Source organism: Monodon monoceros, unplaced genomic scaffold (genome assembly GCF_005190385.1).
Source record: "Monodon monoceros isolate NGI ecotype Baffin Bay Population unplaced genomic scaffold, NGI_Narwhal_1 Super_Scaffold_7, whole genome shotgun sequence".
Taxonomy (NCBI): Eukaryota; Metazoa; Chordata; class Mammalia; order Artiodactyla; family Monodontidae; genus Monodon; species Monodon monoceros.
This window is the reverse complement of record NW_021703784.1, coordinates 107,241,670-107,264,643: the sequence shown is the minus strand read 5'-3', so window position 1 is coordinate 107,264,643 and position 22,974 is coordinate 107,241,670. Positions and strand designations below refer to the sequence as shown.

Sequence of the window (22,974 nt, the reverse complement as noted above, 5' to 3'; positions counted from 1 at the left end):
CATGGCCTTCACCTCCTTGGGTCCTTGTTGTGTGGTCATTTTCCAGACAAGGGCACGTGGAGCCCGGGCAGCTTGTCCCAAGGCCCAGCACTCCCTCCCACCCTCTCTGTCAAAGGCTAGCTGATCACCCCCGCCCCGGGGAGGATGAATCTTGACCATCCACAGGGGGTGATAGACAAGAACAGTGGCCAGAAGCTGCATCTGCCACATTCACTGATTTTGGGGGGGATATTCTTGAGCCCCTGTTCTGCACACTGGACATGGCAGGTGAGTGTCCTGCCCACACAGAGCTCACTTGCTGTCTCAGGCAAGGCACTCACTCAACTGAACTGAGGGCTGTAGAAGGGGGTCGGTCTTATCAGGTAGTAAGTCCAGGAAGGTCGGGAGGGAGCACAGGGGTAGGGGTTGGCGAGGCCCTGATCCAAGGTGGAGGGAAGAAGCCAGGATTTCCATACAGACTTCTGGCTCTACCCTCAGAAATGATTCCAGGGTCTGGGGCCAGGCACAGGCATCTATGTCTTTAAGGAGCAATGCCAGGTGAGCCTAGTGCAGGTGGACCACCTCCTGTGGGCCTGGGGGTAACGCCCAAGAGGGACAGGGTGCCTGGGAGGCCAGCCCACAGGGGATGGTCCAGAGCAACAGGCCAGGGACCCCTTTTGGAGAGGGTAAAGTTGAGGATGGAGGGAAGTGGGGATTTGAAGACCAAGCATTTGCATTGGATGGACCCAGAGGCACCCTAGCGTCGGTCACCCATATGGCTGTCTTTCCAGTCAGCCGGGCCAGGTGCCCCATCAGGATGGTTGAAAGGACCTAAGGGCCAGACCCCAGGCTGGCATCTGCTCACTTCTGGGCCCTGTGGCCTTGGCCCAGCCTGTCCCAGGTCCCTCGAGCATGGTGACCTGGCCAGGAGGCCAACCTGACTGTCTCTCCCGCAGGTGCTGCCTGGGACCACATGCTGCCCTCTTGCCTAGATGTTTGACCCACGGTGGGAAAAAGCAGCTGCCTCCAGGTGATGGGGTCTCAATGGGCACAGGGGTAGGGGGGGGAGTGCCTGAGACCCTGGTCCTGAGCCCCCCAGGGTCGGAGACCATCAGGTGGAGAAGGACACACAGCACAAGGCCTGAGGCAGAGGCTTGCTGCTGGTTACAGCAGCAAATGGGCGAATGGGACCTCGAGGCAGCCCCCCTCCCCAGCCTACATGGGGCCTCAGAGGGCAGGCCGGAGCTGGCACCCCGCGTGGACCCTGAAGGACGGGCAGAAGCACAGGGAGGGTGGCCTGCCCAGGCCAGGGGTGTGAGCCCAGGCTGAGGGAGGAGACGGCAAGGCCCCCGGGCAGGCTGGGGCTTCACCATTACAGCCTTCTCCGGGCCAGAGGTGGGCTCCGGGGGCTTGTTGTGTGCGTGCATACATCAAGGGCTGCACAGGGTCTCGGCTGGGCTGTGGATCAGAGGAAGAGCAGAGGCTGATCAGCTTTGCCCTCTGCCTACACCCAGCAGGTTGGATGTGAATGGACCAGGCCTGGGACAGAGCCCATGGGCCTTGGCCAAGCATAGCCAGTGTCCAAGTGCGGGTGCTGAGCTGGCAGAGCTGGCACAAGCCCCGCCCCCAGAGCAAGGCCCCGGGCAGCCGAGGGGGCAGCCACAGCGGGCGGCTGCCAGAAGAGCACCTGTCACCTGCCCGACTGGTGAGTGCCGGGGGGCTGGGCTCGGCTGCAGGGGCCCACGTGGATGACAGATGCCCTCGGCTCGCTGGGGCCCCTGCGCCTGCTCCACCCTTGGGCCGACCCCAGGTGCTTGGTGACACAGACGTCCCCCAGGCATTCAGGCCGCAGAAGGGCCCGAGCCAGGCCCAGCCTCAGATTTGCTGAGCCCCTACCGTGCGCTGGGCTCCAGGGACCCCTCCGTGAACCAGAGAGAAGGCCCCTCATTCCCGTGGGAAACAGGGTGACAGCCCATCCAAGCGCGTGGCGCACAGACAGGGAGCCACGAGCAGAGGAGGGAGCAGGCCATCTGCAGGGCGGGGCATCCTGGGGTCCCACTGACCGCATCTGGCGCAGTTGTTGAAGCCTCTCTCCCAAACCTGGGGTGCGGTGGCAGCTGCTTCCCACCCCCACACTGGGACCCAGCAGGTTCTGCAGAGCCCTCTTGCCTGCAGGTTCCTGCCCAGTGACCCCAGAGAGCAGCCCTGCACCTCCTGGTGACCGGACCCCTTCCCTTTCTGGCCATTGCTCTCGCCCGTCATTGGCCACGCTAAGGGCCAGGCGCTCCCCAGCACCCCTCCAGCCCACACAAACACTTGCACCCAGGTGAGGGACCCTTGGAGACCCTGGGGTGACGCACCCACCAACACTCGACAGAAGGAAGCCTGGCTGCCTGAGGTCCCCACGCACTTTCCTGACCAACTCGGAGAAGGGTCCACGAGGTCTGGTCACTGCAGGTGGACAGGACACTCCCGCCGGCCCCCTCCCCACACCCCCCAGCAGCCCCTGTGTGTCCGCCCTCCAGCCAGGCCTGCAGCGCCCACAGTACCCAGGGTCCTGGTCCAGTGTGGACCCGTCACGTCAGGCCGCCGACCCCCGCTGCTGCATGGGCTGGGTGCTGGGGACACGCCTTGATCAGAGCTACTCCGTCCACCCTGGGACCTCCCCCTCCCCCACCCAGCTCCTGGCTGGGGAGAGAGCCTGCCTGTGTGAGCGTGGCCTAAGCACTCCAGGACCACCCTTGCTTCCTAACATATTTGAGTCCGGTGCCCACCATGCCAAAGCGTGGCTGCTGAAGCATTTCCCTCGGTCACTGGAACTGGGGGTCTCAGGCCTCTGTCCTCCCAGACCCTCTCGCATGTAGTCAGCATGTGGCAACTGGTTTCTCCCTGAGGCTGAGTCTTACTGAGTCATCCTAACTCCAAGCCCTTCTTCATTTTTTCTTTTACTGGTTTGAGCTGAGAAGCCATTTTATTTTCCAAGCCACGAGTTCCAGGACCCCTGGGCTCTCTCCACCAGCTCTGAACTCTGCCTTGTGTAAAACCTCATCAAATGCAGTGAACTGTGGCCAGCTCACTCTGCCCACAATTGCCTGGCACCTCTCCACCCCCATCACAGGTTCATTGTGTGTGTCTTCTGCCATCCAGGTTACTACAGGAGACCCTTTTACCAAAAATTCCATTGTCACATGACCTGGGTCTCCATCTTTCCAGCTTCAGTAACACTCACGTCACACACCCCCCACCAGTTCCCATCCAGTGTCACATCGTTTCATCATTTTTGTTATGGTAGCTATTGGAGCTGCACCTAGATCCCAAGTTTTGTATGAGTCAGCTATTGCTATAGTGATGCTACGTAACGAACAACCCCCAAACTCAACAGCTTACAGTGCAGGTGTACTGTCCATGGGTTTGAAGGAGGCTGGGGCTCGGCCATGCTGAGCAGAGCTGGGCTCCCGGCCCCAAGCTGCACTGGGTCTGTTCCATGGGTCTCGTTAGGACACCAGCACACCTCAGGTCACACCCTTCTCTGGCAACGGCCCCACCAGCCACACAGGATCACAATCTCCACTCCCGTCACATCACACTTGTCGTCCAGCTGGAGCCAATCGTGGCCACAGTCAACATGGGTGAGGCAGGGAAATGCCTGCCCCCTGCTCCAGGCTTGCAGCCAAAAGCAGGAGTTTCACTGGGAGGCAGGGCGGGGTGTGTGTGACTTCTGTCCAACTCTCAGGGCTGACTCCCCACCGACCCCTGCAGCAGGCCCTGGCCCAGGTGGATGACCTCCGATTGGTGAGCGTGCTGGAGCTGTGTGTCAACACCCACGAGAACAGCCTGGGGAACTTTGGTGAGAGCCCCTCCCCATGCACACCCTCCACTGTCATGGCCAGGCCGTGCTTGAAGGCTCGGCGTGCTCGGGCCCTGCCCACCAGGATCTGGTCTTTGGACCACTGCACCCATAGACCTGCCCTGCACCCCGCTCTCCAGGGACTGATAACCCTCTCCCGGGGCCCTGGGAGCACGGGACACTGGCTGGGGGGGCTGTGCTCTGGAGCCCAGTGTGTGGTCTGGCCATGCCTGCAGTTCCCCGTGGGAGGCGGCCTGGGGGCAAGACCCCGCAGAGTCCCGTGGCCCCGTGGCCTTCTGTGTGCCTCTGCCCCCACGGGGTGCCTCCTGCACCCTCCCCTGCTGGCCTGCGTCATTCAAACCGGGCCTCAGACATCAGCATGTGGCCCCAAGGCTGCCCCTGGGCCTCAGAGCAGCTGTCGGGCGGCAGGGGCTGAAGGGCGCTGACGCCTCTGAAGGTGCAAAGGGCAGCAGGGCCTGCGCTGACCTCTCTTCCTGTGGCCCCACAGGGCTGCACCTGCCCAACCTCAGCCAGCTGAAGCTGAATGGCAGCTGCCTGGGCTCCCTGAGGTGAGTGTCCACCCCCTGCGGTGGTCACGGGGGAGGGCGTGCTGCCGGCCTGGGTGGGGTCCTGAGCATCCCACTATCTCCAGCTCCCGGCCCTAACGCCCACCCCTGGTCACGTTGCCCACCCCTGGTCAGCTGGAGGCCCCGCTGAGGGTGACGCCAGCCACCCGGAGCCTGCAGTCAGGGTCAGGCTGGTCACACCAGGTTTTGTGGCTGACGAGGTCTCCAGGGACCTCCCTGTGGTGCCCGGAAGGTGCCCACTGACCTTTGGCAGAGGACCCCCAACCTGCGAGCCTGGGCGGCTCATCACCGACCAGCTTCTGGATTTGGGGCATCCCCCCACCCCTCACCACAGCCCAGGACTGTGTCCCCGTGCTGGTGGGGCCGTAGCTGGGGGTTGAGCCGGCCCCCATCAGCGCAGCAAGACAAGCAGAGGAGCATGGCCGCTACTGCCCAGCCGGACCTCAGGCTCCACGTGAAACACAACAGCATCTTAATAGCTTAAAAGACAAAATGCAAAAATCAGGACAAATTAAAGTTTTTGCTTACTTCGTCGGGCTGGAAAGAACAAAGCTGAGGTAATATCAGAGTTTATGGGGTGTTTGAACAAAATGGGTGTCAGGAAAACCCTGCTGGGATTTTTTTTTATTGTTTGTTTTTATAAATTTATTTTATTTATTTATTTTTGGCAGCGTTGGGTCTTCGTTGCTGTGCACGGGCTTTCTCTAGTTGTGGCAAGCGGGGGCCACTCTTCGTTGCGATGCGTGGGCTTCTCATTGCGGTGGCTTCTCGTGTTGCGGAGCACGAGCTGTAGGCGCGTGGGCCTCAGTAGTTGTGGCACGTGGGCTTCAGTAGTTGTGGCTCTCAGGCTCAGCAGTTGTGGCGCACGGGCTTAGTTGCTCCACGGCATGTGGGAATCGCCCGGACCAGGGCTCGAACCTGCGTCCCCTGCATTGGCAGGCAGATTCCTAACCACTGCCCCACAAGGGAAGCCCAGCCCTGCTGGTTTTATGCGGCCAGACAGCCGTCTTGGGGCAGTGGGAGGCCAGTCCCAATTCTAGAAAGTTCTCCTGATGTTTTAAATGGGCTGTAAGTATCCAGTCATTTCCAGAGGAGATGATAAAGGTATTCATTAAGCAGCCTTGCACGATTTTTCCTATTTGTACTGCTGTTTGTCGAATAAACATCAAAAAGAATTTGAAAAACACCTGAAAGCCTAGAAGTGGAAGCAAAGAAGATCAGAGGCCGCGTGGCCCCCGTAGGTAGGGACAAGCAGGCGGATGCCAGCTTCCACGGCTCCTGCATGGCTCCTGGGCCTGCAAGGAAGGGTCTGGAAAGCAGGTTCTCAAAATTGCCTTTAGTACCTATACATGGTTCAGCAATATTCTGACAGAGACATCAATACTTTAAGTTAACAAAGACAAAAAAAAATCATATTTACTCCTTCATTATTAAGGCTTACAAATTAGCTCAAAGAACAATAAAATATATAGAAAACATATAAAGGATGGAAAGTACAAAGAGAAGTGGAAGGTATAAAATTAAGTATTTGTTACCATTTGTAACAAAACAAAGTATTTGATTTCAAAAAAAAAATCAATTCCAAGAAAAAATTAAATCATTATTTATATAAAACATGTGTTCTGTTCCTTGATAACAACAGTGAAAACTGTAAGGAATCTTTAAGTTGTCTGTTAGCGAATCCTGAAACTTGGCCAAATGTTGTTTGCAAATCTCCACCGAGTGAAAGTAAACAAATATTTGTAAAAGGAAGCTAATTCAATATGACAGTGCAATGAAGTAGTATTACAGCTTAGCTGATGACAGAGATAGTCAAGACATTAAAACGTCAGGCAGTGTTATGAGGACTGGAAAGTAATTTTCATGTGATGGCTGTCACTTCATCCGAAGCTGAGAGAGAATTCAGCCCCTGAAAGTGTCACTGACGTGAGGACAGATGGGGCTGGTTTCTAGGCCAGCCAGCATCTGACAAGAGCATCCTTCACCAGGACCACTGTGTGGGGAAACCACAGTAACAATCTCTGAAACTCAACAACTAACTTGGAGATCATTAAAATGATTGAAGGGACAGTTCTCACTACAACTTAATCGTGTGTGTGTCCCCTGAAGACTCTCCACCCTTCCTCCTCCCGTGATCTCAGACCATGGTGGCTTTCACTTAAACAGAAACCCCTCATTTTGATTTGTTCCAGCCCATCAGTTCTGGCTGGTATTGTGGGTGTTTTTTAGGAGGTTTGTCTGCACCCCAAGGTCTTGGAGATATTCTACTTTTTCTTCTATTCACTTATGGTCTCACTTTTCATTTTGGGGTCTTTAATCCTACTTATCTGTGAGGTTGCTTCCACTCCTGATATGAGATGGGGACCCAGTTCTGTTTAGCACCACCTGGTGAGTTGGTTTTCCCAGCATCGTCTACCCCAGGCCCACGCGGACACGCTGGCGGAGTGAGGAGCTCTCCATCATCACAGTCTTCATTGGTGCGCCTTTGTGTTAATCTGTAACATCTGTTACCCTCATCGTAGTTTTCCTTTTTCCAAACTGACCTAGCTATTCCTGAGCACTTATTCTTGCATTTGAGTTTTATGATCAGTTTGCTGGGTTTCACACACCCTTATCTTTCAGGATTTTGTTTTGTTTTGTTTTGGAATTTTAAAAAGGCACATACTCATTTGGGTTAATTTTTATGTTATATGCATCCATGAATATGGTATAGCTCTCCATTCATGTGTGCTTTAATGTTTTTAATAGAGTCTTTAAACTTCTTCTGTAAAGTTTATAGGTTAGAACGCTTTCAGCTGCAAGTTACAGAAACCTGCAGCCAACCAGCCTGAGCAGTGAGAAATTGTTTATCCCTTAAGTGCCTAAGGACCACGGGGCAAACCCTGTTCTAAGCACAGAGGATATGTCAGGGAACAGAACAGGTGAGAATCCCTGTCTCTGAGGGCACACAAGGAGCCCAGTGGTGGCTCACGCAGCCGGTGGCCCCCCAGGATGTGGCCCCCATCCCCATGCCTGGGGCTGCTGCAGCCACGTTGGTGGGCTGAGGGAGTGTGGTAGCTAGTCTTCTAGGGTTGCTGAACAAAGCACCACGAACCAGGTGTCTTGAACAGCAGAAACTGACTCCCTCAGGTCTGGAGGCCACGAGTCAAGATCAAGGTGTATCTCCTTCTGAGCCAGAGGGAGAACCCAGCTCACTCCTCGCTCCTGGGGGTTTGCTGGCCACCTTTGACGTTCCTTGGCTTGTAGACTCATCACCCCAATCTCTGCCTTCAGCTCACGTGGCCTTCTTCTCCCTGTGTCCAGATCCAAATTCCCCCTTTTTGTAAGGACACCAGTCATATTGGATTAGGGCCCACCTCACCTCCACCAATTACATCTTCAGAGACCCTGTTTCCATGTCAGGTCACATTCTGAGGTCCTGAAGGTTAGGACTCCAACATATGAATTTGGGGGGGGGGAGGATGCAATTCATCCCATAACAGGAAATGTGCCTTCCTGTGTCCATCAGTAAGAACAAGAAGGTTCCCAGCATTCTTCTGTGTTTCTTTGGCCAGAACTGTATCATGTATACACTCTCTTACACCAATCACTAGCAAGGGAATGGAATTATGATTGGAGTGGGCTAACCAGGACCCCCACCTGTGTACCCTGCTGCCACTTGGGACAGGGCAGGACACCAGCCTCCTCTGAAGGCAGGGCTCCCTGAAACCAGAACTGAATTAATTCCCACATACTTATAGTATTTTTATAATCATGGATGAGGGCCTGATTCTGCTGTATTCTGTTTGATTGTTGCAAATTTAGAGAAACACTATGCGATTTAGAATAGATTAAAAAATTTTTTATTTTATTAACTTTTATTGGAGTATAGTTGCTTTACAATATTGTGTTAGTTTCTACTGTACAGCAAAGTGAATCAGCTATATGTATACATATATGCCCTCTTTTTTGGATTTCCTAGAATAGATTTTTTAAATCAATAAAACAATTGATTTTTATAAATGGGTCTATTACCTCTGGCAATAGTGTACCTTTGTTTTGTATTTAACATTATTGCCAAACTGTCCTATTAATTCAAATAATTTGTTAATTCAGATGGGTTTCCATTACTGATGGTGATGTTATCAGCAAGTTAGGAGTGCTATCTTTCACTCAAATCCTCCTGCTCCTTTTTCTTGTCTTATTGCTTTGGCCAGGATCTACTAGCCAGTACGATGTTAGACAGCGGCAGTGACAGTAGCAGGCATCCTTGGTTTGTTCCTGATCTTAACGGGTATGTGTCTGGGTTCCTCTGCATCTGTTGACATGATCATAAAATGATATTTCTCCTTTAGTCTATTTATGCACTGGATTCCACTGACAGATTTTGTGATGGTAATTCATCCTTACATTCCTGCAGTAACACTACTTGATGAGTTATTTTTAAATCACTGTAACCTTAAAATAATATTTGCTTTGCAATTTTCACATCAGTCTTCATGAGTGATAGTGCTTTAATGCCCCAGTTTGTACTTCTCTGGTCCTGGAATCAAGGACTGACTCAGACGGGGCCCTCCCTTTTATTGTTCTCTTCAACTACTTAATTTTTTGAAACTTCCTGTACAGGAAATTATTGTGGAAGATAGAGATTGTCTATTCCATGATAGATCTTATTTTTAAAACTGATCCAGATCCAGGGACTTGGCGGGGATGGGGTGAGGGGTGTTAATCACTGTTTAATTTCTTTAGTGGTTATTAGTCTAGTTTTCTTTCTTTTGGCACCAGCTTTGTCTAGTTTTCAAGAATGTTGGTATATAGTTTGTTCATAATGGTTTTTGTTGTTTTAAATTGCTGCTATAGCCATAATTATTCCTCTTTTTAAGTTCCATACATTTATTTGCATTGTCCCTCTGTTCATCCTTGATCAGTCCTGCCAGAGGATTGTCTATTAAGTTTTTAAAGAATCAGCACTGGGCTCTGTTAATCTTCTCTATGTTTTTTCTAGTTATTAGTGGTTCTGTTCTAATCTTGATTACATCTTTCCTTCATGTCCTTTTGTTATTTGCTGTTGTTCTTTTTCTGGCTCCTTGAGCTGAATGCTTAGCTTAATTGTTCTACTCCTTCCAGTTTTTTGATAAATGTATTTAAAGATCTAACTTTCTAGGGCTTCTCTGGTGGCGCAGTGGTTAAGAATCCGCCTGCCAATGCAGGGGACACGGGTTCCAGCCCTGGTCCGGGAAGATCCCACATGCTGCGGAGCAAATAAGCCCGTGTGCCACAACTACTAAGCCTGCTCTCTAGAGCCCGTGAGCCACAACTACTCAGCCCACATGCTGCAACTACTGAAGCTCATGCGCCTAAAACCCATGCTCCACAACAAAAGAAACCACCGCAATGAGAAGCCCACTCATCGCAACAGAGAAGCCCCACTCACCGCAACTAGAGAAAAGCCCACATGCAGCAACAAAGACCCAATGCAGCCAAAAATTAAATAATTTTTAAAAATAAAAGAAAATAAAAAATAAAAGAATCCTGGAGGGCAACTAGCAGAGGTTTGGCATGTGCAGAATTGTAATCTTTACAGAAGTGAAGAGAAAAAATAGAACCTAACAGTTGTTTAAAGGATAAAGAAAACTTGTCAGACATAAAAGAAAACTTTCATCTACAGATTGAAATAAAAAACTGAAACTGAATTGGCAACCCTGAAACGTATCCTAATAAAGTTCCTGGACTTCAAGACACAGATCATATTGGGGGCAGCCAAGGAAAGAGATCAAGTCTTCCTTTAAGAAGAGAAAAAAAAGGACGTTTTCCTCAGACTTCTCCATAGAAACACTCAAAGCCAGAAGACAGTAGAATGATGTCTACACAGCCCAGCAGAAAGACGGTATGAATCAAGAATTTCATACCCAGCCAACATTTTGGAATGAGTAAGAGATTAAGGAAAATAGTTTGATTAGCCCCTCTTGAAGGAATCATGAGACGCAAATTTCAGCCAATTAAAAGATGATTGGAAAATGCATTGAAGGCAATAGACTGGGGAGAAACATGGAATCTCTGTAACTAAAGGTGGAGATTACGGTAACAGAACAAAACTTAAAAAACGCAACATACAGGTTAATCGGTGGATGAGACGTAACCGAAGGGGAATTTGTGAACTGGAAGATGGGCCCCAGCGACACAGAAAGGTGAGGCGGGCCAGGAACACCTCAGAGGTGAGGAGGCGCCTTCACTTGGACCAGGGGAGCAGGCAGAGCCTCCAAAGCAGGAGGAAGAGCAGATGCCAAGACCAGGGGCACCACAGTGCAGGTGCGGTTCAGGACCATGGGGAGACCAGAGCTGCTGGAGCCGGAGCAGGGAGGGCAGGGCGGCCAGCAAGGACCAACGTGTGCCACCTCATCACCACAGGGAAGCCCCTCACCTCAGCGTCTCCAGTGAGTCAGCATTTCCAGGCAGCATTTCAGACCCTCACTCCCAACCTGAATGCCCAAGAAGCTATTAATAGTATAATTAGGAATATAGCAATACCCCCTCATGAAAGGGAAAAGTCAGGACAAACCCACAGAACCCCAGAGGAAGCAGACAATGCCAGGAGGGGAGTGAAACGTCCAGGCACCTTTAGTGAATGTTCTGAGAGACACGGAAGAAGACGTGGCTTCTTTGCACCCTCAAAACAAAAACAAAACAGAGGGCTTCCCTGGTGGCGCAGTGGTTCAGAGTCCACCTGCCGATGCAGGGGACACGGGTTCGTGCCCCGGTCTGGGAAGATCCCATATGCCGCGGAGCGGCTGGGCCCGTGAGCCATGGCCGCTGAGCCTGCACGTCCGGAGCCTGTGCTCCGCAACGGGAGAGGCCGCAACAGTGAGAGGCCCGTGTACCGGAAAAAAAAAAAAAAAAAAAAAAAACCAGAATGCCATGAAATAAGATCAGAGAACAACGAAGGGCGCTTGGGAATTAAATGTATGAGGGCTGACAAAAAATGTCACCAGCATTGTTGGAAGAGAAGGGAATCTCCCAGAAAGCAGAGGAAAGGCAAAGAGATGGAAATGGGAGAGAGAAGGGATGAGAACAAGCTCCTTCTCAGAGACCACACGTGAGAGGCTGAGCTCCAGATATGAGAGCAGAGACTGCGAGGAGAGAAAATACAAAAGGGAATATCCCAGAAGCTGACAGAAAGGATGTGCAACAGTGGGCCGGTGCCCGGACAGGAGACGAGGGTCACCCAGGCTGAGAGGACCCCGCGGGCAGAGGTGGGGCCCACTGAGGTCGGGGGAAGATAGGAGAGCCCCGGCCTGCCCACTGGCAGGGGAGTGGCCGCCAAGGGAGGGTGGCACAAACAAGTCCCAGGTGCGGGCAAGGGGAGGGGCTGTGACACAGGGAAATCATCCACAAAAAAGGCCGGGAGGAAAGAGGGAGGGAGGACACCCCGGCTGACCCCGCTGGGGAGGGGACACCCACTACAGCGGGCAGCGGCCGTCTAGCACGAGGGCAGCTCCCGCGGCCAGGCCCGGACCCTGCAGGGGTTGGATAAGGTGCCCAAGACAGGCGGCTGCAGCCAGGAGGGAAGACAGGGGCCCGGGGGCTCTGGAGCCCCTTCCTCGGCCTGGAGGCCACCCAAGCCAGTCACAGCTGTCCCTGAACCTGGAGACAGCCAGATGTGGGTGGCGGCTGGGCAGGAGGCATGGCACAGGGCCTTCACAGCCACTGAGACATGACCCTCTGCCCCAAGACCACACTGACCAGCCAACCCTACCCTCTGCAGGGACCTGGGCACCTCCCTGGGCTGCCTGCAGGTGCTGTGGCTGGCTCGCTGCGGCCTGGCTGACCTGGATGGCATCGGCTCCTTCCCGGCCCTGAAGGTGGGTCTGCGGCGCTCCGGGGAGTGCGGGGGGAGGGGGGTCCTGACTGAGCCCCCCCCCGTGCCCCCCAGGAGCTCTACCTTTCCTACAACGACGTCTCGGACCTGAGCCCGCTGTGCCTGCTTGAGCAGCTGGAGGTGCTGGACCTGGAGGGCAACTGTGTGCAGGACCCGGGGCAGCTGCGCTACCTGCAGCTGTGCCCACGGCTGGCCACGCTCACCCTGGAGGGCAACCCGCTATGCCTGTGGCCCGGCCCCGGCCCCGCCCACCAGGTGGGCACCGGGCGGGGAGGCGCTCTGTAGCTCCGGCCTCTCGGCCCGGGCACTGCTTTGTCCACCTGAACTCCGGCCGGGTCGCAGGGGATCCCAGGACACATGCCTAGGGCACACCCGCCTGTTGCCGGGGCTTCTTCACTAGGAGCTCATTCCCATGTTGCTGGAGGCCCGGCGGCTGCCAGCTCGTCCTCCTAGGCCAGGACCAGACTCCGAAGGGCCACGCGTACACCCCAAGAAGTCTGTGCACACGCCATGGGGAACCACGCGTGTTCTGTACAGTCTCCACATAGAGTCATGTACACAAGCACACACGCTCACATACACACACCCATGCAGGCCCCGTGCAGAGGCAGCCCCACCCCCCGCAGCGCTGCTCGTAAACCGGGGGTCTGTGCACACCGCCCGCGGCTGCACACACCCCCGCACTGCCCGTGCACTCCCAGAGCTCACACGCCTGCCCAGCTACTCGTGGTGCCTGTGCACAGCGGCCGCCCACTGGGCCGGAGCTCTGAGTTCAGGGCAGCTCCGCAGGCCAGAGGGCACCCCTGGACCCTGGCAGTGAGCCCAGAGAGTGAGATCATGCATGGGTAAGAGCCCGGGGTCCCTGCAGTCCCTGCTGTCCCAGAGTGACCCAGGCTGGCCTGGCCGCCTGGGCAGAGAGAGATGGCATCCCCGACTCCCAGCTCCCCTGCACTGCCCCCCAGCAGGTCTGGGGGCAGCAGCTACAGGGCAATGCTGGCCTGACGGGCCCATCAGACTCAGGCTTGCCACCCCCACTGCAGGTGCCCCAGGGCTACAACTACCGGGCAGAGGTCAGGAAGCTCATCCCCCAGCTGCAGGTCTTGGATGAGTTGCCGGCCACACACACACGCCTGCCGACCTCCCGGAAGCTGGACCACGACTGGCTCGTGGTGAAGGAGGCCATCAAGGAGGGCAGCGTCCTGGACAGCCTGCTCCCCGGGCTGGGTACAGACAGAAGCCGTCCAGGGGCCTCGGGCTGGGGCTGCCCCAGGAGAGGGCTCCACCCCCCCACCCCTGGCCCCGCCCACAGGTCTCAGAGCCGGAGAGCCGCCTCGTGTCCCTTCTCAGCCACGAACCCCCCCACCCACCCCCACCTGCCCCGTCCCCAGAGCCCTGCACACCCACCCCCAGGCCAGGACACCCTCCCTGTGAGCAGCCCTGGTGGGGGCCTCCCCAACCATCCTCAGGGGGAAAGGAGGGCCAAACCTGCCCCCTGGTGGCGCTGGGCCTCGGGCACACGGATGCTGGGTGGTGGGGGGCCCTGCTCCGTGGACAGGGTTCAGCTGGGGGGATCCTGGGTGGCGGCTGGCGTGGGCCTTGATGACCTCTGATTTTGACTGTTGTGCAGGTTCTCCCCACGGATCCCCCGTTTGGAGACGCAGCCCCGAGCTATGCTCACCTGAGACCCAGCGCAGGGCCCCCAGGCCCTGGCCCCGCTCCCTGCTGGTCCCCGGGGGCCCCCTGCCTGCAGGCCTTCTTCCCCAGGGCCCAGCCCCAGAGGACGACGCCAGCAGCCTCACCCACGGTAGGCGACCCACCTCAGCGTGAAGCTGCCCTGTAGCCCCTCAGCCCCGAACTAGGCCCAGCCGCACCCTCTTCTTCAGGTGCCGGCCGGGTCCTCTGTGGAAACCCCGCCAAAGGCCTGCAGGAGCGCCGGCACCAGTGCCAGGTACAGCCTGCTCCCCCCAGCAGGCCGTGCCCCGGCCTGACAGTGCCTGCCCCAGCACCTCCCCGAAGGCCGTGCCCCTGAACCAGCCCGTCCCTCCCCAGGCTGGGGTGCACCCAGAGAGGCTGCCACTTCCCGGGCCCGAAGACCTGGCCGCCCGGGCCTCCGCGCCAGGGCCTGACCCTGCAGACAGCCGCCACCTCCTGGCCTCGGCCAGGCTTCCGGCCTTGAGGGAGCTGCGCCTGCGGTGGGTTCTCCCCGCCCCCCAGCCTGGCCCCGCCGCCCTGTGTGTCCCGTCTGGCTGAGACCTGCCTTGGCTGAGTGCTCACTGGTCCTCCTGGTGGCTGGAGGGGCTGGTCACGGGAGCCCAAGGCTGGGGCACCAGCCCGAGCCACACTCATCGGGGATTGGCTCCAAAGGAGGCGCAGAGCTGCAGCCTCTCTCTTTCCCCGCACCCCAGTCCCCTCCCCAGTAGGTGCCTGGAGTCCCGGGAGGAGGGGGCTGCCGCCCCTGGGGGCCCACAGAGGGGCCCTGAGGAAGAGCAGGACGAGGCTGGGCCCACGACTCGCCCCCGCCCCCCGAGCCTGGCCCCAGGTACCACGCGACCTCGGCTCTGAGATGGGTGGGACGGGGAGGTCCTCTCTTGGGGTTGGGGCCTCACAACCAAGGGGTTCCAACCCCAAGTCCCCCTCCCCTGAGCCCATGGGACCATGTGGCCCCCAGGGCTGGATGAGAGAGAGAGAGAAGGCCCTCCAGAGAAGGGCAGTGTGAGCAGAGGCCAGAGGGGTCCTGGATGAAAGAGCAAGTGGCCCCAGGGGTGGGGGCAGTGAGGGGCCAGGACCAGCAAGCAGGACAGACCCACCAGAAGTCCTGAGGGGAGCATGGCACAAGGCCAGCCAAGGGAGCAAGGCCACCAGATGGGCAGGAGACCAAGGCGGGGAGGGGGACTGCCCTTCCTCTGCAGACAGGGCCTGTGCTGGGCTCGGGACACAGAATTAAGCCAGGCGAGGCCTTCCCTCAGGGACACTGGCTTCAGAGTGACCATGGCTGAAAGGAGCAAATGCAGGGCCTTAAGGCAGAGAGACCCCTCACCCAGCAGGCCCCAGGGAGGCTTCCTGGAGGAAGGGTCTGAACCGACTGGCAGAACAGCTGGGTGGGCAAACCTGGGGAGGGGGCGTTGTAAGCAGGGGCCACAGAATGTAGGCTGCAAGATTGGCCCAATGACCCTCCGGGGTGGCGTGGCACTGGGGGCGGGTGCGCATCAAGGAAGCCAGGGTGGGGCAGGGATAGGGCAGGTCAAAGCTCTGCACTTCCTGTGCTGGCTGTGGCTTGCGGGGAGGGGCTGGGGAAGGTGGGCCATGAGACAGCCAGGAGGGGTGGAAAGGTGGAGGGGGAGCAGGCAGGCAGCCAGGAGGAGTGGCTGGAGGGGTGACAGGCAGTGAGGGACAAAGGGGTGCCAGGACCTCCTACTACAGTCCGGGGCCGGGCGGGCTCTGGGTGACCACGGACACACCCACCCAGCCTGCCCTCAGGTAGGTGCCAGGGCCTCGCTCTGTAGGGGAGGTTTGGGAACTGCCCCAGGGCCACCAGCCTGTGAGCATGCCCTAGGCGACGGGACCCAGTGACCCAAAGCTAGAGCCCAGACTTCCCCAGAGGTGGGTCCAGCTCAAGTAAAGGTCAGAGGTCACAGGGCCGAGGGGCCACAGCTTCCCTGGGGAGCACAGGAAGTGGGGCAGTGGGGTGCTGCCTTGGCGGGGGGGGGGGGGGGAAGGGCTAAGGGGAGGAGCCACAGTGGACACTGCAGCCCTGCCCATGGTGACCGCCCCAAGTGACTCCTTGGGGGCCCTTGTCTGACATGCCGTCTTTTTCCTTCTTTTCCAGAGCCTTCCAGGACCCTGGGCTACAACCTGACCCCCTCTCCTCCCAAGTCCCTCATGCCATCTGACAGGGGCAGCAACTCCTGGGGGTCCACAGATCTGCAGTTTCGGGGGCGTCGCCTCAGAGCCCTGGATAGTCTGGGGCCTGGCCTGGGTCAGGGGCTGGCTGCAGTGACTGCTCTGAGAGCCCTAGAGGTGGCCTCAGGCCCCAGCCCTCGAGCCGAAGGCTGTCCAGGCCCAAAGCCAGCACCAGATCCAGCAGCCAGACCCCCAGCCTCCAGTGCATGCCGCACCTGAACCTCATCGCCCCAGCCCAGCCCCACCCCTAGTGTACATCACTACCCACTGCCAGGCTGGCCCGGGTGGTAGGCAAGGGCCCCAGGGCGATCGTGGGAGCCCCCGTGTGAACTCTGGCCTCACAGAACCCAGAGGACCTGGGCGGGTGTGTTGGGGGGTGGGAAGTGAGCCTGGTACAGGAGAGGACCCTCTTGGTAGAGGGAAGTTAGGAGTTGGGACCACCAAGGGTGGGAAGAGGGAAAGCCCAGGAGAGGATGGTCCAACTCACCACCACTGGCCCAGCTGCCCACCTCTTCCGTGTGGCCTGGCCTTCCCTGGAGGAGCAGGCCTGGAAGAGAGCAGACTGGACCCAGGCCGAGGTGGCTGTAGCTGGGCCCTGTCCATCCCCTGGCCAGCCCTCCAGCCGCCCCAGGGCTCTGAGCCACCCTTGGGTTGCCGTGGTCCCGAGCAGAGGCGCTTGCCCTAGGCCAACCAGGGTGCGACCACGCCTCCCATCCCTGGTGGACTTGTGGGGTTCCCCGCGCGGGGATGGGGTGGCCAGCTCCCTCCTCTTGGGGCCGGATACCCGGAAACCAAGCGAATCATTTTCGACTCTCAGGTGTACAGAAATGCGGTTTACTTGGTAGGCGGCGTTGGTTCAATAAACTATGCAGCTGGCACCGCCTGCCTCCGGCGCTTTCTCCCCGCCCCGCCCCGCAGCCACAGTCGTGGAGACGCGGGAGCACAGGCGCCGGTGCCGCCGCCCCGCCCGGCCCTACACCGGCCAGCGCGAGTCCGCGGTGATGGGCAGGCAGCTGAGGAAGCGGAAGCCGAACCTGCTCTCGGCCGTGCTCTGCACCGACAGCGCCACCATCGGACAGCCGCGGTCCACGCTCTTCCGGCGCACCTGGGGGGGCGGAGCCTGAGTGGCCACAGGGCGGGGCCGGGGCGGGGCGGGGGCTGCCCGGACGCCCGCGCCAGCACTCACCCGGACCTTGTGTTCCTTCCTAGCCTGGCAGTCCTCGAGGCCCAGCGCGGCCTCTGCGCGGGACAATGAGGGTGTGGGGTCGGCCGGCCGCCCCCTTCTCGCTGTCCGCCCCTCCCTCCACGTCCCTCCCTGCTGCGCACTCACCGGGGACGGGGATGGGGCTGGCGGGCAGGAGCTCTGGGTGGGTCTCGGCGGCGCCCTCGGGCCGCGCTGGCACCTCTCGCTGGCGGAGGAGATTTCTGGTGCTCAGGCGGGGCAACTGGACCCGCGTCCTGGGGGGAAGGGCGGTGAGGGAGGTCGTAAGAGACAGAGCCTGTCTGCGGGAAGGGGTGGTTCCGGAAGGGACGGGGCCAGGGGAGGTGGAGGACCTGAGGGGAGTCCTGAATAGCTGGAGGGTGGTCCTGGCAAGGGCGGGCCCTGGGGAGGTGGAGGACAGTCCTAGCAGGGGGTCTGGGGTCTTTGTCGAGTCTGGGCCTGGGGAGAAGGTACGGACTGGGGGACCCGAGGTCCTCACCCCGGCCTCCGGCGCCCGGCCCGGGCCTCCTGCACCCGACCCTTGCGCGGGGGTCGAGGCAGGGGCTGCTGCTCCGCGAGGTCGGCACCGGGCCGGGCCTCTGAGAGCGGGAAACGGTCGATGGACAAGTCGGTGTTGTCGGCGAAGATCCTGCACACGGTGGTCACGCAGTGAGCGGCCTGGTGCTCGCTGAGGACCTGCGGGGCCGTGGGGGACACGGTGGTCACCTCCACCCCGCAAAGCCCGCCCTTCCCACCACCCCCGCTGGGACCCGCACTGACCTCGCCTTGGGGGTTTAGGAGGAGGGTCACGCAGCCCCGGCTGGAGTGGAAGTGGACGGGCTCCTGGCCCAAGGAGGAGGGTGGCTGCCGCTTGGTGCTGCTGGGCGCCTCGCCCCACACCTGGGGACGGCGTCGGCGGCCGGTGAGGGGTGAGGGGCCGGCGGCGGCGGGGGGCCGGGGCGGGGCCGCGAGGGGCGCGGGGAGCAGGGCGCACCGTGATGTGTTGCCTTGGCTCCAGCAGCGTGCTGGGCGGGAAGCGGTACATGCACACGGGGAAGTCGCGCACCAGCTGCTGCAGCACGAAGCCACCCAGGTCAGCCGTCTCCTCCAGTGACTGGTTGAGGATGCGCACGAACCTCCGGCGGTGGCTCACCGCCATGATCTTCAGGCAGGAGCCCGTGGGGCTGGGGCGGGAGCGCGGGCAGGGGAGCTGTGCCGAGACGTTCGGGCCCCTCCCACCGGGGTCCCGCTAGGAGACCTGCTCCCGCCCTTGCGCTTGGGGCTGGCTCCCGTCCTCACCTTGGACAGCGCCCGTAATGCCGGGAGTGGGGATCCGCACGGGACTCAGGCTCCTGGCCATTCTTGCCCTGCCTGTCCGAGTGGGTTTTCCGGAGATCCAGGGAGAGACGGCCTGTCCAGGAGGGGAACCCCAATATGGAGGGTCCACTGGGGACATCTCCGGTGAGGCCAGACCTGGCCCACTGCGCCCTGAGGCTCCACGTGGGAGAGGAGCAGCATGAGGCGAGGGTCGGATCGTAGACAGGGGAGACGGCTGGACCCAGGAGTCTGCGCGAAGCGGAGGAGCGCCTGGCAGTACTTGCTGGGACGTGGGGGGATGTGGATTCAGGCCAGAGCGCAAAGGCGGTGGCAGTCGTCCTCCAAGACCACCTTAACCCCTAGGGATGTGGCTGGAAAGGCCCCAACTGCCTCAAACTGGGCTACTGTGAAAGCCCAGAGGGTGGGGGACACCCTTTAGGACTTTGGGCAGAGATCGCAGTCCCGCGGGGGTGGGAGGGGGAGAAACCAGGGGAGCCCCGCCCACTCCACCTTCCCACGTTGCTCGACTGTCCCCGCAGAGGCTCTGTGCCTGTGCCTCCTTCTGCTCAGCAGTGTGGCCTGGCGCCTGGAGAGGGTCCCCTGTCACTTTCTGCATATGGTAACGTGCAGCCAGCAGGCAGCTGCTGGACTCAGAGTCGGCACCCCCGGAGCTGCTGGTGCCCACCAGGGGCAGGGAGCTCCACTCAACGCTCTTGAGACGATGCTCCCTCTGCCGGCAGTACAGCTCTGAGTTCCACTGGTCAGGCTGTGTGGCTGGTGGGAGCTCCGGGAGCGGCGGGGCCCGGAGGTGCCTGCAGGCCAAGATCAGCTCGCTGCCCGTGGCTTCAGCTCCTGGACCCCAGCCCTGCCCCCATCCAGCCTCCATAAGGAGGGCAGGGCACACCAAGTTGTGGCCCCAGTCCCTAGGATCCAGCCTGGGCAAAGGGCTCATGGCTGGACAGAGATGGCCCCAGAGCCCTTTCCCTTCTAAGTGACCTGTCCAGGGACACTAAGGGGTGGAACTTGGAGTTTGGTCCATACCAACCAAGGCAAGCGCTCCCCTCCCCTCACCCCTAGGGAATCCCCACCCAGTGCAGTTACTGTTGATCTGAGCTGGACTCGAGGTTGGTGAAGAGGTTGGGGTACCGGTGGGCGATGCTGTTCCAGTCCACATTCTCCAGCCGTAAACCCTGGCCAGGGAGCAAGAAGCACATGACCTGACCCTCCCGCAGGACTGCGGAGCCAAGAACACACCTGGAGGGCCTCGCTTACCACCCCAGCAGTGGGGGGCCGATCGTTCTCAGAGAGGTCACTGGGGCCCATCAGGGTCTCTGCCGTCATCACCTGCAAAAGGGGCAGCAGGCTGGGGGGAAGCGCTCCCCTCTGCCCAAGGTCACTCTCCCCTCTGACCTCCCCAGTGCCTGAGGCACACACTTGCTAAGTATCAGGTGTCAGGGACTACAGAGCTTGTAGCTCCTCCCTGCCCCAGGCCTCGGTCCCGGTTCCAGAGGCAGCCTGAGGGGGGCAGGCCTCCCAGGCAGCCCAGGGACCCGCAGCAGAAGCGCCAGTCTCAAGGGGACATGCTAGCTGTCGGAGGGAAGACCGAGGAGGGCGGACTTGGGGGGGGGGCGCCCAGAGGCCAGGCTCACCTCCACACTGCCCGTGGAAGACCGCAGCATGCGGTCCACCCAGGAGGAGCGGGCCAGCTGCAGGAGGCAGGACTTCTGCAAGGCCTGCAACTCTGCCTCCAGCTGCCGCAGCGTGTTTCTGGTCTGCAGCAGCTGCTCCTCCAGGTGTGCCTTCTCCTGCTCGGGGAGGGCGGGGCCTTCTGCAGACCCTGCCGGCCAAGGCCAACCCCTGCCTGCCCCCTCCGCCCCCCGTCCGCACCCCACTCCCTGATCCCACCTGCCCCTCACCAGCTGGGCCTGTCCCTTCTGCTCTTCCAACTCCAGAGTCAGCTTTTGGACCTGGTTTTGCAAGAGCTTCCGGCTGCGCGATCTCCTGGGGGAAAGGGCAATCTCAGCAGCCCCCACCTCTGGGTCGGCAGCCAAGGAGAGAAGGAGGGGCTCCTCTTCACTGTCATTAGGGGCCTGAGGGCACAGAGTGCAACTGGGCCAGGCCAGGTCAGGCCCTGAAGAGGTCTGGGCTGGAGGTGGCGTCCAGGTTGGGTTCAGCACCCACAGACATGTTCGGGATTAGGGTCTGGGTGGCTTTACAGTATATTAACATCTTCAGGGCTGGGGTGGGGTATCAGGGCCAGGTAAGGACAGGGGCTAGAGGCGAAGATCAGGGCCAGGGTCAGGGCTGCGGTCTTGGCAGTGGACTTTGGAGTCAGACATGAACTCGGAGTTAGGGTCGGCACGGGGACTGGGCAGGCGGGGGACCAGCAGTATATGCTGCTGACCTCTCGGCTGGAAGCCCAGCCACTTCCTGCAGGATACGGCAGTGTCGGGCCTCCCGGTGGTTCTCGATCGCCCACCGCAGGGCCTGGATCTCCAGTTCTCGCTGCCTCCACAGCAGCCGCAGAGTGCGGGGGTCCAGGGACTCCGGGGCAGACCTGAAAGGCCAGCGCTCCTTCCGCTTGATCAGGCCCTGCTCTCTGGCTGGCCTGGCCCAAGCGGCTGACCTCCCCCCTCCCCTCCTTACTGCGGGTTGACAGAGGAGACCATCCTGGTGGAGCTGGGCTTGGTGTCCTGAGGGCATGCGGGAGCCCCACGGTCAGGAGAGGGGCTGGCTGGGGGCCCCACGTGGCCGCTGACCAGTTCTCGGTCCACCAGGGATGGGAAAGCCTTTTCCTCGGCATCTTCAGCCTCCTGACAAGACTCAGGGGCCATTCTTGACGTTGAGGGAGCTCAGAGGAAGGATGGTAGGGCTACCCTGGGTCCCGTGTGTGGGCACCCCTGCACGGCTCTCCTTACATGGCCAGCGCACGTGCGTGTGTATGGCAGCCCCAAGATGGCACCGCTGGTTCACAGGGCGTCACTCTCCGAGAAGGGGTGTGTGTGTATGTGTGTGTGTGTGTGTGTCTGCCCCACAGGACAGCACACTGCCAGTCACGTGGGTGTCCACACCTGCGTGTTTCTGACCAGGCCAGGGCAGCAGGTCACCCCCACCCCTGGCACCATGTCACTTGGGTGTTCACATATTCCCTCTCATCTCCCCCCTGTCACCCTTGCCCTCCAGGAGCTGTAATCCTGCCCCCCAGCCTAGTGCAAGTGTCCCCAAAGGTGCTAGTCCTTTGCCGGTGATGTCCCTGTCCCCCTCAGACCCAGGGCCCTCCCGCCAACACTCACCTGAGGCCTGAAATCCAAGCAGGCCTGGGGAGAGAAACGCTCTACAGTGTTGCCATGGATACCAGCACCCAGAAGGGGAGGGGCCGTTTGTTACCAGGAGCCTCCAGGGAGACCCCAGACCGGGGCCCTGAGTGGACCCTGGGCCCCCTCCTTGTCCAGCCTGAAGGAGAAGCTGTGAGAGGCTGAGCTACTGCCCAGCTAACCTCCACAGGCCCAGAGGACACAGAGTGACCAGTAGGGTCTGCCATGGTCCCCAGCTCAGCCCAACACCTCCAGCCGACCCTGGGGCAGGTTCCCACCGTCCCTCCCCAGCCTGACCATGGTGATCAGTGGGTACTGGTGGCATTGCTGCCCTGTGAGTGTGTCCACAGGCCAGCAGGATGGCCTTCGTGAGAATGTGGCCCTCACTGGGGCCTGAGCTGACTGGGGAGGAGGGAGAGGCAGGTGAGAGCTCGGAGAACCTGGCGGAGGGGCTTGCTGAGCTCCAACCAGCAGTGGAACCCCTCCTGAGTTCCTCCTATGGCCTCTGTGCCCATAGCAGCTGGTGCCCATTTACCTGACCAAGAGAGAAGCCTCCCCTTCCCCTTCCCCCATCCACCTCCACCACTCGAGCAACTGCAGGGAGGCCTGGGGACACATATAACGATGACAATGGTCCCCTCACCCGCGCCTCTGGACAAAAGTGAGGCCCCAGACCTGACCCATTAGACTCACGCCCTCCAGTATTTGCCCCCCCCACCTTCATTCCTTCACCATTCATTCCTTCAGACTTTCAGCTTTTGCAATTGGTAGGGCTTGTGGTGGGAGGGAGGACACCACCCCCCACCCCACCCCCCACCCCCGCCCATGGCCGTCTGATTGGGCGAGTACAGCCTCTGGATGCCCTTGCCGCTGGGCCACACAGATATAGCATTGAGGCTACGAGGGGCCCTGGCTGCTGCGCTGGCTTGGGGTCTCCTGGCAGGAGAGCAGGACTGGCCTGGTGCAGGAGCGTG

At 59.4% G+C, this 22,974-nt stretch overlaps 2 protein-coding genes across 5 annotated transcripts; one reads left to right on the top strand and one right to left on the bottom strand.

Annotated features, from left to right (window-relative positions):
• The first annotated feature begins 244 nt into the window (after window positions 1-244).
• Window positions 245-16,479, top strand: LRRC56 (leucine rich repeat containing 56). The gene is made up of 13 exons (XM_029206829.1): window positions 245-267; window positions 936-1,009; window positions 1,497-1,684; window positions 3,739-3,826; window positions 4,335-4,395; window positions 12,155-12,251; window positions 12,323-12,523; window positions 13,309-13,492; window positions 13,896-14,072; window positions 14,152-14,216; window positions 14,318-14,460; window positions 14,674-14,807; window positions 16,095-16,479. Exons 3-13 carry the CDS (start codon window positions 1,508-1,510, stop codon window positions 16,385-16,387), a joined length of 1,620 nt encoding a protein of 539 aa, XP_029062662.1. The 5' UTR covers window positions 245-267; window positions 936-1,009; window positions 1,497-1,507; the 3' UTR covers window positions 16,388-16,479.
• Window positions 16,480-16,581: 102 nt separating this feature from the next.
• On the bottom strand, window positions 16,582-22,771 carry LMNTD2 (lamin tail domain containing 2). Of its 4 annotated transcripts, XM_029206826.1 has the most exons (13): window positions 21,091-22,771; window positions 20,592-20,687; window positions 20,336-20,491; window positions 19,959-20,030; window positions 19,788-19,876; window positions 19,197-19,498; window positions 18,669-18,780; window positions 18,364-18,553; window positions 18,150-18,269; window positions 17,869-18,065; window positions 17,499-17,626; window positions 17,355-17,407; window positions 16,587-17,273 (listed from the first exon to the last, which is right to left on the bottom strand). In XM_029206826.1, the coding sequence occupies exons 1-13, from the start codon at window positions 21,487-21,489 to the stop codon at window positions 17,142-17,144; spliced, it is 2,046 nt and encodes a 681-aa protein (XP_029062659.1). In that variant the 5' UTR covers window positions 21,490-22,771; the 3' UTR covers window positions 16,587-17,141. The 4 variants fall into 4 exon arrangements, with proteins under 4 accessions (XP_029062658.1, XP_029062657.1, XP_029062659.1 ...); XM_029206824.1 differs by having other exon boundaries at window positions 16,585-17,407; XM_029206827.1 differs by having other exon boundaries at window positions 16,587-17,407; window positions 20,603-20,687.
• Between the last annotated feature and the right edge of the window lie 203 nt (window positions 22,772-22,974).

Excerpts from the sequence above, each read along its gene's own strand:
- LMNTD2 (XM_029206825.1), bottom strand. The coding sequence starts at position 21,489 with ATGCCGAGGAAAAGGCTTTCCCATCCCTGGTGGACCGAGAACTGGTCA. Across the intron at positions 20,492-20,591 it reads GCCCAGCTGGTGAGGGGCAG|GAGAAGGCACACCTGGAGGA; the intron begins GTGGGATCAGGG and ends CTCCCCGAGCAG. Across the intron at positions 20,031-20,335 it reads CTTCCACGGGCAGTGTGGAG|GTGATGACGGCAGAGACCCT; the intron begins GTGAGCCTGGCC and ends CCCCTTTTGCAG.
- LRRC56 (XM_029206829.1), top strand. The coding sequence starts at position 1,508 with ATGGACCAGGCCTGGGACAGAGCCCATGGGCCTTGGCCAAGCATAGCC. Across the intron at positions 13,493-13,895 it reads CAGCCTGCTCCCCGGGCTGG|GTTCTCCCCACGGATCCCCC; the intron begins GTACAGACAGAA and ends ACTGTTGTGCAG. Across the intron at positions 14,217-14,317 it reads AGCGCCGGCACCAGTGCCAG|GCTGGGGTGCACCCAGAGAG; the intron begins GTACAGCCTGCT and ends GTCCCTCCCCAG.